At 44.2% G+C, this 14941-nt stretch overlaps 1 protein-coding gene across 4 annotated transcripts in view; it reads left to right on the forward strand.

Annotated features, from left to right (window-relative positions):
• LOC122904684 (contactin-associated protein-like 3) overlaps nucleotides 1-14941 on the forward strand; it is a 156671-nt gene that overhangs the window by 45562 nt on the left and 96168 nt on the right. For 2 of the 4 annotated variants that reach the window (XM_044245773.1, XM_044245775.1), the window contains exons 1-2: nucleotides 3576-3643; nucleotides 12946-13093. In XM_044245773.1, coding sequence (XP_044101708.1) covers nucleotides 3584-3643; nucleotides 12946-13093 — 208 coding nt within the window. In that variant the 5' untranslated portion in view covers nucleotides 3576-3583. Of the gene's footprint in view, nucleotides 1-3575; nucleotides 3644-12945; nucleotides 13094-14941 lie in introns of those variants that run through there. The other 2 variants (XM_044245777.1, XM_044245776.1) reach the window with 1 other exon arrangement.

Genomic DNA, 14941 nt, shown 5'->3' on the forward strand with positions numbered 1-14941 from the left:
CTTTCTTAGCATTTATGTGAATGAGATACAGCTTTGCTTTTATTCATTTGTAGAAAATACTATGTATTATATTGGCATTTCTGAAATGTTTGTAGGGAAGGTTTGTGATAAAACGTGGGAAGATCCACTCTCCTAGATGAGGGAGAACTTTTTCTAAAGCTTTGTCTAATGTCTGTGAAATAATCCAGAAGAGAGGTGACAACAAGCAACCTTCCTTTACAAAGCAGACAACAGCAACAAACTTTCCTGCTCTTCATCAGTTACATGGATTGATTCATGCAAAGGTGGGAGGGGTGAGGGTGTGGTTAGAGGAGTGGTTAGGGGAGTAGTTAGGGGAGGGGTTATTGGACCTTGTTAGGGGAGTGATTAAAGGAGGTGTAGGGGAGGGGTTAGAGGAGGTGTTAGGGTTGTGAGCCAGGTGCTCTAAAGCCAGGGTCCTGACTCAGGGCTTCATGGGGAGGAAACCCTCCACAAGCACAGGACATCATCATCATTACCATTTTGTGAGTCCTTTGGTAATGTGTTTTCTCCTCTCTCACGTACTTCGAAAGTTAGTTCAAAAATCTCAGGGGCACCCGCCTGGCTCAGTCGATTAAGGCACAAACTCTCGGTTTCAACTCAGGTCATGATTTCAGGTCCTGAGATCTGGCAGCCCAGGCTCACCGCTCAGTGGGGAGTCAGTTTGTCCTTCTCCCTTCCTGCTTTGCTCCTACCCCTCTGCCCTCCCCCCCAAAAAAATAGAGTCCAAAAACAAGATTTCCAGTTAATGTAAATTTCACGACATTTTGGAAACTGATGGTCTTCCGTTCCGTAAGTGGCCAAACACCATCAGGAATGGGTTGCAATGATGCATAGCAAAGCTCCTCCATCACAGGGGTTAGTGTGGTCTTTAGTGGGGTGCGCACAAGCTTCTGGAGGAGATCCTCCTCATAGGAGTCGGCAGTGCAGGATGCCTGCCCTCAGGGCGCCCTCCCCACTCCCCCGTTCGCACCAGGGTGTTCATGGCCCCTGCCATGGTGTTGGTCACAGCCCAACAGCAACAGCTGCCAGGTGTCTCTTGGTGCAGGACAGGCTTGGTCTCCAGGCGTTTCTGAGAAGGACTTGCTGTCTACAACGTGGATGATAGTCAGTAGAGGTAACATGATTAGCAGTGAGTGCTGCTGTCCTCTTACAGGCACAGAGTGGCTAAGGAGATGGTCCAGAATCTCAGGTAGTGGCTGACAGTGAGGCAAACTGGTTGAAGATCACAAGAAGGGTTGGATCGAGGTGGCTCTGAAATGTCTCGAGTGGTCGGATCTCAAAGGGCTTTGGAGTCTGACAGCCCCGGGAAGAACTCTGCTCTGCCTCTGGCCAGCAGACCTCGGGGCAGCCAGTTTTGTCCTCTGTGCAGAGTAAAGAACAATCATGGCCACATGGGGTGAGGGGAGGGAGCCCATGGTGAGGACACAGTGGGAGGGGCTCCTAGCAGGTGGACCCTCTCTGAACCCCGAACTGGCATGAAGAAGATTTTAACCCAAAGGCATTGGGGAACAGCTGCAGAAAGAAGCCTTCAAGGTGCTAATCTGACTCAAAGCAGCCGCTTCTAAGAGGTGAGGCGGCTGTGAGTCCCCTCCTTGAGGTGGATCCACTCCCAGGAGGGAGACTGAGATAAACCTACCCTAAATCCTTGCCACATCCTCTGTTCATGGTACAGAAAAAGAAAAACCTCTTTCACCTGCATAAACAAATCTTACCACAAACTTCCCCCATCTCTGGTTCATTCTCCCTAAAACCCATTTGTCTTTCCTAAAGCAACTATTTGTTCTTCACTTAGGAGCCCTGTCTCCTCCCTCTTTCCCTGCTAAACGAGGTCTGATAAGCCTCCAGCTTCAGCCCAGAGCTAGCTTCTCCTCTCCCATCTGTATGAATATACTTCTCCTCTTCATCTGCTTCTCGTCGGTTTTGTCTAGGGCCCTCTCCAAGAGATGGGAAGTCTTTCCTCCCTGACACTAGCAGGAGCTCAGATGTCTTCTATGTCTCTGGAATCCCAGATTCTAGTTTAGTCTGCATATTTAAAGAGTCTAAAACATACCCTGAGATTATAAATGAGATCGTCAAGCATACTGAAATATAGAGGTAAACATTTTGAAATGGAAAAGATCTGGGTTGTACACAGAACATAATGCAAATTTCTTCCAATTCTGTGAAAATTTTATGTAGGTGGAAGTTTTATGCGGAGACAAACTGTGGAGACCAATTATGTGAGTCAAATGTAGTGTCACAAACTTATCATTGAGCAAATGCAGTGTGTAGGTAATGAGAGGCATGCTTTCTTATCATGCCATGTGTTGATTTAAAATGAGTGGTAAACAGTTTACTAACGTGACTTCACTTGATCCGGTTTAAGTGATTAAACCAAACATGAGCTCCTGATGGGTCTTTCTGAAGACTGGGACGTGGGCAGATCTCTCTTCCCTGCTTCCCTTTTGGAGGAGAAGAGAGGAAGGGTGTCTCCAGGTGTCAGGGACTGGTGTTTCGTGGATCCAGCTTGCTTCCCTGCTGGGGGAAGGCATGAGCAGTATTTGCTAGTATTTCCCCGAGTGCCCGGGATGTCAGCTGGAGCTTCTCTAGAACATGGTTAGTGATGGGAAGGATTCTGTGGCAGAAGTATGGCCCTTGTTGTGCCTCAGCCGGGGACCTCATGTCTGCCCATCTCTATTCACGGGATCCCTACTAGAAAATCTGGGGGAAAAAAGTGGGAAGCAGTAAACGCAGAAGACAATTACAATAAACCATAAACAATGGCTAACTGGGGACAGGGAGGGGGCAGGAAGAGTGGCTTCTGCATGTTAAGCTTTTCCGCACTACTTGACTTTTCCAGCCAAAGCCATCTATGTTTCTCATTTATTTTCCTTGTCAACAGGGAACAGTGAGAACAGAGACCGCATTTTGTTTTTCCTTGTTTTTTTTTTTTTTATTAAGAAACAGCGTAACATGTAGCACTTGAAAATAAATTAAAAAATAATTTGGATTCATATGAATAAAAGCAAACAAAAGAGAACAACATAACAGACCAATATAGTCAAATGTACAAATGTTCGCATACTGGCTTAAATGAAGTAGTGTTCAGTCCTACGCCTTTTCCTATAAGTTCTCAAAAGTCTGTAGGGAGATGAACTTCAAACTTTCTGTCTAGAACTGTGAGGTGTTTGAGTTTTTGCTCTATTTGCAACAAGGTCGCCTGCCTGTTTCCTGAATGTGGGAGGAGATGGGAGACTCCTGGGTCAGAGACGGGGAGCGTGGGACTGACTTGGATACTGGCAGGCAACATAGCATCCTGGCCTTGGTTCCCCTTAACCCTACGTCACACTTGCGTCATGTGAGTGTGCGTCATGCCCAGGTGGATGACTGCACACTCAGGGGCTTACGTTACAAGAGCTCCCGGAACCTGAGTCTTTTGTGCAGGAAGCATGCCTGCCCTTCGCCTAGAAGGAAAAAAAAAATGATCTTACAGGGCTGCTTTCTATATAAATGCCCTTGCAAGGCAGTTCAGAGGAGAAGATAGGGCTTCGCTCTGTAAGATGTGCAGAAATGGGAGAAACCCATGGAGAATTGTCTTCCCTCTGCTCTGGCCCCCACAGCCTTTTATCATCCCTGGAAAACGGTGAGTCGATGTGGCAAAGGACTTACTTCATACTCATTTCGACTTACTTCTCAGATATGTATTGCTTTTATCCTATTCTAAGTGTAATTCTTGTGTCAGAGTTAATTTTGAACTCATAGAGACCCTAATCATTTTGGTTTAACAGTATTGGTGACTCAAATTTAAAATGCTAAGAAAAGAGCATTTTTGGGGGTGAGGGGTTTCTAAAATGACCAAAACAACTTCAGATAGATGATTAGTTGAAAAACAGCTATTTGATCTTGATACAATTTTTAACTTATTTGGCTAAATCTTATATAAATTAACACTTCCTTTGAATGTAAAGTTGTGCCTATCACTCAGAAGTGACTCTGATTTTTTGTATGTATGACTGCGGAATCTTGGGAGGGTGAGTGTGTTTCCCTTATAAACAGTCTAGGATAAATCCAAATCTCTCTTAGGGAAGAAAATTTTGAAAAACGTTTCATTCGGAACTTTCATTTCAGAATTTCATTTTGGAAAACATTTTCATTCTACTACTGCAGGATTGTTTGCTTGTTCCCCTGTATTAACATGGGCCATTTTGGGGTGCCTGGGTGGCTCAGTGGGTTAAAGTCTCTGCCTTCAGCTCAGTTCATGGTTTCAGGGTCCTGGGATTGAGCCCACATAGGGCTCTCTGCTCTGCAGGGAGCCTGCTTCCCTCTCTTTCTGCCTGCTTCTCTGCCTACTTGTGATCTCTGTCTGTCAAATAAATAAACAAAATATTTAAAACGGGCCAATTGCCTCTTAAAAATATATATTTATTTAAAGTTTATTTACTGAGTAACTTATTTAATAAACCCCAAGTGGGGCTTGAACTCAAGACCCTGAGATCAAGAGTTGCATGCTCCTCTGCCTGAGCTGGCCAGGCACCTGGCAGTTAACCTCTTGAAAGAAATAGGAAGCCACAGAGAAGGTTTCAGAAGTAATTTTTTTAGTTTCTCAGTGGTATTCAGTCTCCCTCAGAAGTTATTTAAAAATGGGGAGTTTTGTTCAAGATGACTAATGCTGGTGTGAAGTCCCCCCCCCAATTTATTGTGCTGCAGTTTACATGTGACATCTCCCTGGTACTCACGGGGTCTTCTCTCCATGTGCACGTTCCCTGGGGTCTCTGTGTGTCCAGATTTCCTCTTGTAATGACCCAGGCTCATCGGATCAGGACTCACTCCAATGGCTTCATTTTACCTTGATCACCTCTTTATAGACCCTGTCTCCAAACAGTCACATTCGGAACCATGGGGGGTTCAAGCTTCCACATATGAATTAGGGTGGGGGACAAAATTCAGCCCATCACAGCAAGTTATATGGGTCCCCTACTTTAAAGATTTTTAAAAGATTTATTTATTTGACAGAGATCACAAGTAGGCAGAGAGGCAGGCAGAGAGAGAGGTGGAAGCAGGCTCCTCAGAGGCTTTAACCCACTGAGCCACCAGGCACCCTAGGTTCCCTACTTTATAAAGTATTTTAATGTTGAATTAAATACATATGGTATCTCTTCAAGTCACAGGTACTTCTCAATGAGAAATCTTCTAAATTTTGTACAAATAACCCATTTGATATATCATTATTTTGAACATATGCAGGAGACTAAGAGGATCGTGCTATTTTGCCAATAATCTGAGTTGTTAAAGAATGCCCCAAAACTGGGCACCTGGGTGGCTCAGTGGGTCAAGCCGCTGCCTTCAGCTTGGGTCATGATCTCAGGGTCCTGGGATCGAGTCCCACATCGGGCTCTCTGCTCAGTGGGGAGCCTGCTTCCCTCTCTCTCTCTGCCTGCCTCTCTGTCTACTTGTGATCTCTCTCTGTCAAATAAATAAATAAAATCTTAAAAAAAAAAAGAATGCCCCAAAACTGTGCCTGGAGTCAAGTTTATATTTAAGTCAAGTTATATATTTAATTCTTCTCATTCAATTAACTTATTTAATTCCTTCAAGTTGCTGATAGGAGAGGCACACTATTAAACACTCATTTGAGGCATTTCTTATAACACTAACAAGACCTCCTTTTGTTCTTTGGTGTCACTCTTCAAATACTGAAAGCTAATTTGGTTTCCAGAAAATAAGCTTGTGCCACGTATCAAACCACACACCTTTTTTGCGATGTTCTGGTATTGTTTTCAGTAACATTATGTTGCTTTTAAAATATGATCTTTTTGTTATTGGAAATATTTTTTATGGCTTTTTCTCTACTTTCAACCTCTTTGCCAACATCAGTGGGCCTTCCAGATAGCTTATAAAAGGTATTTCTCCTCATCACGTAAGAAGTTAGGGAAGGGAGGAGCGTTGAGAAACCCTACTGGTTTTTCTGCAGAGTCAGACCTGTCTGTCTTGTCTGCTGGGTTCGTATTTCAAGCAGAAGATAAAACTAAGCAGTAAAGGCCTACAACTTCTCAATGTGTTTTAAAAATACTTCATTTTAAAAATATTTTGGTAATGTTTACATTATCCTTTTATACAGCTGAGATTACAGAAGCACGTTAATGAAGAGCAGCATTAGGGACCCTGTTTCCTGCACCTGCTTTGGCCCCAGGATGTGGATGAGTCCAGGGCCAGGCGCTATGGGTTTCTGGGAGGTGTAGCTGTGCTCAGTCATGGGGTGGGTTCCCTCTCCTGGTAGGGGAAGGTGCTGGGACCCAGAGACATGGTCGTTTCTTTTTGCTCGGTCACTGGTTTGACTGTGTGACTTGCTTCCACTGAATCCATGAAAGAAACTAGGAAATGCTTAACTAAGTGCACATTTTTTTGTGACACACTGAGATTGTCACATCAGAAGATGCGCATCAGGTGCCTGTCTGGTTGTTTTAAGTGAGAACGGAGATTATTCGTTCACTTTCCAGGACACTGTTGAAGTCAACTCATCTGCACGAGTTAAACTCTAGTGCTCACCTCGCATGAGGCGCCGGGCTGACTGACATCTAAGGGGTCAGGCCCTCCTTCCGGGTCATACTTCTGACATCCCAGTCCAACTCGCTCAGTAAAATGACAGGAGGAGGATTTCCTTGATTTATCTATGTGTAAATGTTACGGTACTTTCTAATTCACTCAAATATTAAAAATAATTCATAAGACCACTTACTTTAAAGCACCTGACTACAACTTTGATGTGGTCTAACTATAGGAAATAATTTTAGTACGTCCTTTCATGGTCTGTGAACCTCTGGAAATAATGGGGACAAAATATTATTTTTAATAGTAACAGTGATTATTATTATTCCCCCATTGCTCATGAAGAAGCTGAGATGTGGGGAGATTTAAGCATCTTGTCCAAGACCATCATGGCCCCATAATTAAAATGGCCAGAAGTAGAGCTTGGGGATTCTTGCACACTCTCTCGATCCCAGCAACTTCCTTCCTCCTACTTCAGAGGTCTTAAACGAATAGTGGTGAGTGAATAATGAAGCTCAGATTTCCTAGGGGCCCGCAGTAGAGGCTTAATATTTATTTATTTTTAAAATCACCAAGACCTGTTTCTATAGGCAACACCGCTTGTGTTTGGAAAGAAGGCATTGGTATAAAAGCCAACCTTAGGACACAGACACAATGACAAATACATAATAGGCATCTTGAAGGTCATTTGTTGACCCCAATGCAGAATTGTGATGACTCAGTTTACAACTGAGACCATGGCTCCAAGGGAGTCTCCCAATGATACCTTCTCCGGATTTAGAGTCTACTAACATGACTGCTAACTAAATCAGTGCAGAGTTGGCAGCTTTTCAGAAAATTCACCGACTCCTAAAACAAATTATCTCGGAAACATGTTTCTAGCATGTGAATGGAGCCTAAGCTGTGGACTCGGGTTACCTTCAACCTAACTAACATGGAAACAGAAGACTTCATCAGACATCGTCTGCTCCTAATAGTGGACAAAGGATTCAACATGATGCCGGATGTTGAGTCCGTGTCCAGATGAAGTGTCCCTGTGATCAGTCGTGGGGAGAGTCTCGTCGGTGTGTTTCTTAGTGCCAGCGAGCCAAGAGGGATGCCAGAAAGACAGGCCCATGGAACTCCTCCCACTAACTCATCAAAATTCTAAGAGAGGTTTTCTTGTTCTTACTTTACACACGAAAATGCTGGCTTCCCCAAGGTTATTCCTGTCACGAGAGATGGGGAAGATGGGGTTTTCATCTTCCCACTTACTAGAGCACAGAGTGGGTCTTCGTTCATCTTCCCACTTACTAGAACACAGAGTGGGCCTTTGTGTCTGCAAGGCTGTGTGGCCTGTTCACCCAGATCTGTTCTGGAAAACCAGAGCAAAAGTTCATATGGCAAGGAACAGATCACACCACCTCTTAAGAGATAAACACTAGCTTCACCAACATATATGGGATCATTTCAGTAATGAGCCACAAAAGTGAGAGTGACCTGCTAGTAGAGATCCATCTTGTGCCAAAGTCATTTCATTTAACTTCTGTGTCTTTAAAGAAATGCATGATTGGAAATTCTCTACCCTATGACCCAGCAATTGTACTACTGGATATTTACCCTAAAGATACTGATCTGAAGGGGCATGTGCACCTGAATGTTTATAGCAGCAATATCTACAATAACCAAACTATGGAAAGAACCTAGATGTCCATCAACTGATGAATGGATCAAGAAGATGTGGTATATATACACAATGGAATACTATGCAGCCATCAAAAGAAATGAAATCTTGCCATTTGTGATGATGTGGATGGAACTAGAGGGTATCATGCTTAATGAAATAAGTCAATTGGAGAAAGACAACTGTCATATGATCTCCCTGATATGAGGAAGTGGAGATGCAACATGGGGGGTTAAGGGGGTAGGAGAAGAATGAATGAAACAAGATGGGATTGGGAGGGAGACAAACCATAAGTGACTCTTAATCTCACAAAACAAACTGAGGGTTGCTGGGGGGAGGGGGTTTGGGAGAGGGTGCTGGGGTTATGGCTATTGGGGAGGGGTGTGCTGTGGTGAGTGCTATGAAGTGTGTAAACCTGGTGATTCACAGACCTGTACCCCTGGGGATAAAAATACATTATATGTTTATTAAAAATAAAAAAAATTTAAGAAAACAGCCAAAAATAAGTAAACAAAATTATATTAATTGCATACCTATCCATAATTAGTTTAAATATATATGGACTAAAATCTCTAATTAAAAGACAGAGGTACGGAAAGGATAAATAAATAAGACTCATCCATATGTTGCTTATAAGAAGCTCATTTCAGATCCAAGGAAATGCAAACAGAAAGTCATGACATGCACACAGAAGCCAAACAACAACAACAACAACAAAAGCTAGTGTAGCTGTACTTTTATCAGACAAAATAGAATTTAAAACAAAGACCGCAATAAAAGAAGGGCATTACATAATGATAAAGAGATGAAGAGGTCAATAAAAGAGGTTACAATATTTATAAATTTTCCTCAACTTTCTTATTATTTAACACTCATAGATGAATACATTTATTCTAGATACTACAGTTTTGAAAATACACTATCAAGTCACAAAAGTGAGTTCCCTGGGATGTTACTTAGAAATTATGTGGTACACATATACACAAACAGAAATTACTTTTTTGATTTGTACTTTGTATTTGAGCATGTATTACTTTTAGGATGGAAATGGAAATAAATACCATTATTGATTTGACAAAATAATTTTATCACAATTCAAAAATACAGTAGCATTTAGATGAATTTCGTTATTCTATAAAAACTCAAAGAAATACAATGCTGATGTGAATATGGTAAACATTTAAAAAAGAAAACTCTAGGGTTGTTTTGAAAATCTTAATTATGTTATGGACTTTGGGGAGTGTATGTGTTATTTGAGTGCGGTGAAGTGTGTAAACCTGGCGATTCACAGACATGTACCCCTGGGGCTAATAATTGATTATATGTTAATAAAAATTTTAAAAACCTTAAAAAAAAAGAAACACATGATTGATTTGTACACAAAGAGACTGATGATAGTTCTATGTAAGACAAAAATAACGTGATTCCTTAAAATTAGAACAAATTAACATGGTCACAGAGCTGTGCACACATACATATATATGTTCCAATATCTGAATGTAATTAAAATCGTGTGTGACAAATGCTTCATATACAGGTTCTCAGAAGTTTTAAAGAGTGCCTTCTGAATCTCTTATTTTCATAGACTATTAAGACATTATTGACACTTGAAATATTCCTTAAATAGTATTCTGTCTAAGTTCCATTAAAACAGCACTAGAAATTCCTTTTGCTATATGGCATTGTCATCACACAGTCTGAGTGACAGTGTCCAGAATTTACCTTCCACGGACAAAGTGCTTCAGAAGGAAGTAATGATATCCAAGGAAAATAAAACGATTTGTTCAAATACCTTTCCTAGTTTTTGTCAGTTACCCTCAGATAAACATGGACTTCAGTTCTGAGGTTGAATTGTAACCTTGGCATCACAGTGAATGCGGGATCCGACAGTCATCAGCACGTCTCAGGTCTTGAACCTGAGACAGAGTGTAAGGAACGGGATGCAGAGTTGGACAGATGAGGAGCCTCTGCCAGATGCGCCCACCATAACCAAAATGGCAGCCAAGGCTGTGGCCACCGTGTCTGGTGCTCATGGACCGCCTACCTCCAGGCAGGTGTGGGAACATGATTGTCAGGTATTATCTCACGTAATAGCTTCTCATCCTTCAGAGTTCAATGGACCAAGCTGGTTTTGTGGATAAAGGCAGTGGGTCTGGGAGCCTGTAATAATAGGAGCGTGTGCTGGACAGTGGTGATGTTGGTACAAAGCAGCTCCTACCCATGCCAGCCTGCAGGAAGCTAGGGACAGGGAGGGCACATTCGGAGCACGGAGTCAATGGAGAGGGTTTGCCTGCTCTTGGTGTAACGGTTGCCAACCCTTGAAGAACGGGTGATGTTGGACAAAATGGTGCTTCCACTGAGCAAGAGAGAGAGGCCGGAGGGCTTCCCAGATGATGTTTTATTCACTAGCCAAAAGGAAGTGTTATAGGGTCTGAGACTGGCCCTGATACCACATTTGAGTTTTCTGTATTCTTGGTTCTGTCTGTTGCTATCTACTTGTCATGGCTTACAAGCCCGAGCAGTGAACGGGCTTGGTTTGGTTGGGTTTGGGTCTTAAGCCAGGTCTAGGGTTTCAAAAAGCAAAACGATGAGATGGGCATTCTTTTTGGTCCAACTACGAGATTTGCTCCCATTCGGCATTGGTATGTCTGACCCTTTTAACTGCGATGGGAGGCAGAGTGTGTCCTTGTGGTGCAAGGGAGCATAAGAAAGGGTCATGTCTTCTGTTCCCTCATTTTATTACTATTATATGAAGGAGTATTACGAGAACATCTTTGGCCCTCTGGATGATAAAACTTGGAGAGATCAAAGAATGCAGAACTTGAGCTTTTGATGGGGGATTCCAAAGAACTGATAGCATTGAGGTAGATTTACCAGTTGTCATAGGTTTTTAGAAGAGACGCACCATAGCTGTCTGTTTTCAGAGCATAGACTGGTAAGATCCTTGGATGGGGCAGCATTTTCTGCTAAGATGCTGTGTTACGATTGGAAACCCTTAGGCTGTTATGGCTTTGCTATTGCATAGGTCCTCTGGGAAAACTGATGGACAATCTGAGGAAGAGTCGATGGAATCAGTTTTAAAAGGCGGTGTACAGTGTTGGGGGTCGACACTGACACCGAAGAGCAGGAAGAGCCCGTCGAAATCCTGGTGCAAAGGAGGCTAGAGGAGCTTCTGGGACCCAGGTGGCAGGACAGAGGAGCCCAGCATCTCAGGGGACTTTGCAGGCACAAATTGTCTACACAAGAACCGTGGTCCTGTGGCTCACACTCTAGCTTCCAGAAGATCGCTGTGCAGAAGTTAATGCTGAGGAAGGCAGGGCCATAGGGGTGAGGGGAGCGGATTCGCCACAGGGATAACGAAGTCCATGTCGTCAGAAGCGCACCGACCTTTTTCTCTCCAGACACAAGTAGGGAGCACTTCAGGAGCATTCGAGAGAAGTTTCAGGTCAGGGCAGAGAGGCTGCGTGGGGACGCACTTCCTGGTGTTGGAGTCTGTGCTTGGTTCTCCCATTCCTCTTGCATGTATGTTACCTTTGAGAAACAGAGCAAATCATTAGTGACACAGCTGTTTGAAATAGATTAAATCACCAGTGTCATGATCGATATGTGTATATGTGAGCATCACTCTTTTTTGGGTTTCCCCATATGCTGATCTTCACATGAAATCAATGCGGTGAGAAACGAGTCACATGTCCCCTGTAACAATGTCCATTGTGCTCACACTGGCCTCTTCAAGCCTGAGGCCAGGTGCCTGTGTCCGGGCAAGGGCACCCCTCTATCTTGTGGGTCTCTCCAGTGCTCCCAAAGTGCGGCTATCTTGGGGGAAACCTGACCGCACACTAAGAACACTGCGATTGACATCCAAAGCCCAGAATCTAGTCGTGGCCCTGCCGGGTAGCCGCTGTCCTACCGCCACAGACTCTTTCTACTTTCTTGGACTTCGGTTTTGCCTTTATAAGTGAAGGGTTTGGAACTAGAACCCTGTGTAGATCCCTCCCAGTGCTCATACCCGAGTTGAGGGTTCTTCCTGCATGGATGGCAAGTTAACATCGTGCTTGATTGCCTTGGATGTGGGCTGCAAGAGAACGTCTTTGCTGCTTAGGAATGAGGGAAAGGCTTTAGGGGAAGAGCAAGCCTTCAAGGGTGGCAGGTTTCCAGCCAGCTTATTGGTGCCACTGAAATGTAAATCACCCTGCAAATAAGGAAAGCTTAGAACAATGGTGACTAATCCAGGCCCTGAGGAAATGTGGTCACATCCCTCTTAAACATTAGCAGACTTTCTATGAAGCAGGCAGGCTTTTCTTTTTTTCCTTTTTTTAATTTATTTTTTATTTATTTTCAGCATAATAGTATTCATTATTTTTGCACCACACCCAGTGCTCCATGTAGTTCGTGCCCTCTATAATACCCACCACCTGGTACCCCAACCTCCCACCCCCCCGCCACTTCAAACCCCTCAGATAGTTTTTCAGAGTCCATAGTCTCTCATGGTTCATCTCCCCTTCCAATTTCCCTCAACTCCCTTCTCCTCTCCATCTCCCCATGTCCTCCACGTTATTTGTTATGCTCCACAAATAAGTGAAACCATATGATAATTGACTCTCTCTGCTTGACTTATTTCACTCAGCAGGCTTTTGCATAAGAACAGAGTGAAGCCTCTGTCCCAAACCTACAGGAGAAGAGCCAGGGGCTCCGAGTTCTGCAGACACACTGATCCTTTCTCCATTCTCTCCCAGGGTTTTCCAGGAAACACAAACGCGGACAGTGTGATGCATTACCAACTGCAGCCTCCCCTTGAAGCCAGGTTCCTGCGCTTCCTCCCCTTAGCCTGGAGCCCCAAGGGCAGGATTGGGATGAGGATAGAAGTGTACGGATGCACATACCGTAAGTGCTGTTTACCCCTTTCCCCGCCCCAAAATCAGTGACAGAGGGGACATGCTCTCATGGCCAGGCTGAAAACCGAGCTTGACTTGTTTCTAACTTTTTAGGTATCTCTGTGTGTCTGTGTGGAAAGCCTGGATACTGCTGTCTTTAGTTACTTTAGGTGAACATAGAGGTGGACCCGAACTGAGCCTCGGAATCTGAGAGTCCCAGGAGAGAGCGGGGTACCTGTTTTAGAGTGGGTGTGTCATCCAAACAACGAGGTCCAAGTCAACCACAGCAATTCACTGTGATGGATGGTGCCGTTCTTGGGCACTGAGGTGACCCTGGTGTGGGGACGAAGGGGACAGCCGGTGATCTTGTTTTCCCCATAACCCAAAATGATTCTGGGCTTCTCCCATATTCGCTGCTCAAATCCCCACATTCCTTGATGTGAATCTTTGCTTGAACATCACTCATGTGTTGTGTCTTCCCTCTTTTCCCCACTGATGAGCAGAGGGACAAAAGTCACAGCCAATGTGAACGTCATCACAAGCAGAAACACATTCAGTGACGTCTGTGGGGAAATCGACTCTACCGTTGCCATTTTGATGATTTGGAATATGCTGGAATTTTTTAAATGAGCACAAAAAGAAAAAAAATATTAACGGAAAATTTCTAGAAAACTGAAGAATAGCCCAAAGCGTATGTTGGCTGGGAACATCGTGGGAGGCTGGGTTTTTGGTCACACTTTATTTCATACCTGAGCAGAACATTAGCTTTGCCGAAAAGTGTCAGTGAGATCTGTCACAGGCACAATGTTTAATATGTCAGATCCTAGCTAGCAGACATTTTCTTATTCAACAACCAGACCGGCCAGATGGATCTGGTATGGCCTCGAGGGAGAAGAACTTGACCATGGAGACATGGAGATATTTGCGAGAGCTATTCCATACTGGACCTAAGATTTAAAAACTGTCTTTCCCCCCAAATTTGGTTCTCAACTACTATATTATGCAGGCTTTCATTTCTTTGTTCCCTTACATTCCATGTCAGAATTTATCAGACACTTGCTATTTGCAAAGAATTATGTTAGGGACTGGATGTAGGGGGCCCTTCTATTGGTTTTCTTTGTAAGGAGATTGTCATAAAATTGTACAAAACAAATGTGAAATATTGGAACACGATCCTGGGGCCTAGGGAGGAGGGCAGCCAGTCAGTTTTCTGAGTGAAGGGCTTGCAGAGTGAGCTGGGGTAGGGAGGGGCTTATGGGGTGAGGAAGGCAGGAGCATGCACACAGTGGCTCTGGGACTCTGGGCTTCTGTGGTCTCGGGGTCTGGGAGGGTGTGGGCACTGTTGGGCAGAGGGAGCTGCTGCAAAGCAAGGATACCATCGCCCCTTTGCTGATCCCACGGGCAGGGAGACCTTCTGGATGTGGGGATCACTGTCCCAGAAGTGATCCCATCCTAGAGTCAAGCGTCCCCTTTGGCCTCAGCTCCACTATCTTCCTGAGCTCTGACAGGCTCTGCTTTCACTCTCATTTCCAAACCCTGCCTCTGTGTTGGCCCTTTCATGCAACATTCAGCGGAGATGGTTTCATGATGCTGTCTGCCCTTTCCCCGCTCTTTCCTCGGGCCATCACCTTCCCTCCTTTTGTGTCTGAGATCCGTGAACGTGCTTACTCCTGCAAGCAGCTGGGACACCCAATACTCCGTTTTCTCTTTGATCCCATAAAATCAGCTTCTCCTTCCTCCCATTACTCCTTCAGGTTTACTGACTTCAAAGCAGAACAAGGTCTTTGATGGTGATTTGCCATTAGCCTGATGTTCTTCATGAGGCGGTACCACCTCCTTGGGGGAGAGGTCAGTCCCA

Source organism: Neovison vison, chromosome 4 (assembly GCF_020171115.1).
Source record: "Neovison vison isolate M4711 chromosome 4, ASM_NN_V1, whole genome shotgun sequence".
In the NCBI taxonomy this organism is placed as follows: Eukaryota; Metazoa; Chordata; class Mammalia; order Carnivora; family Mustelidae; genus Neogale; species Neogale vison.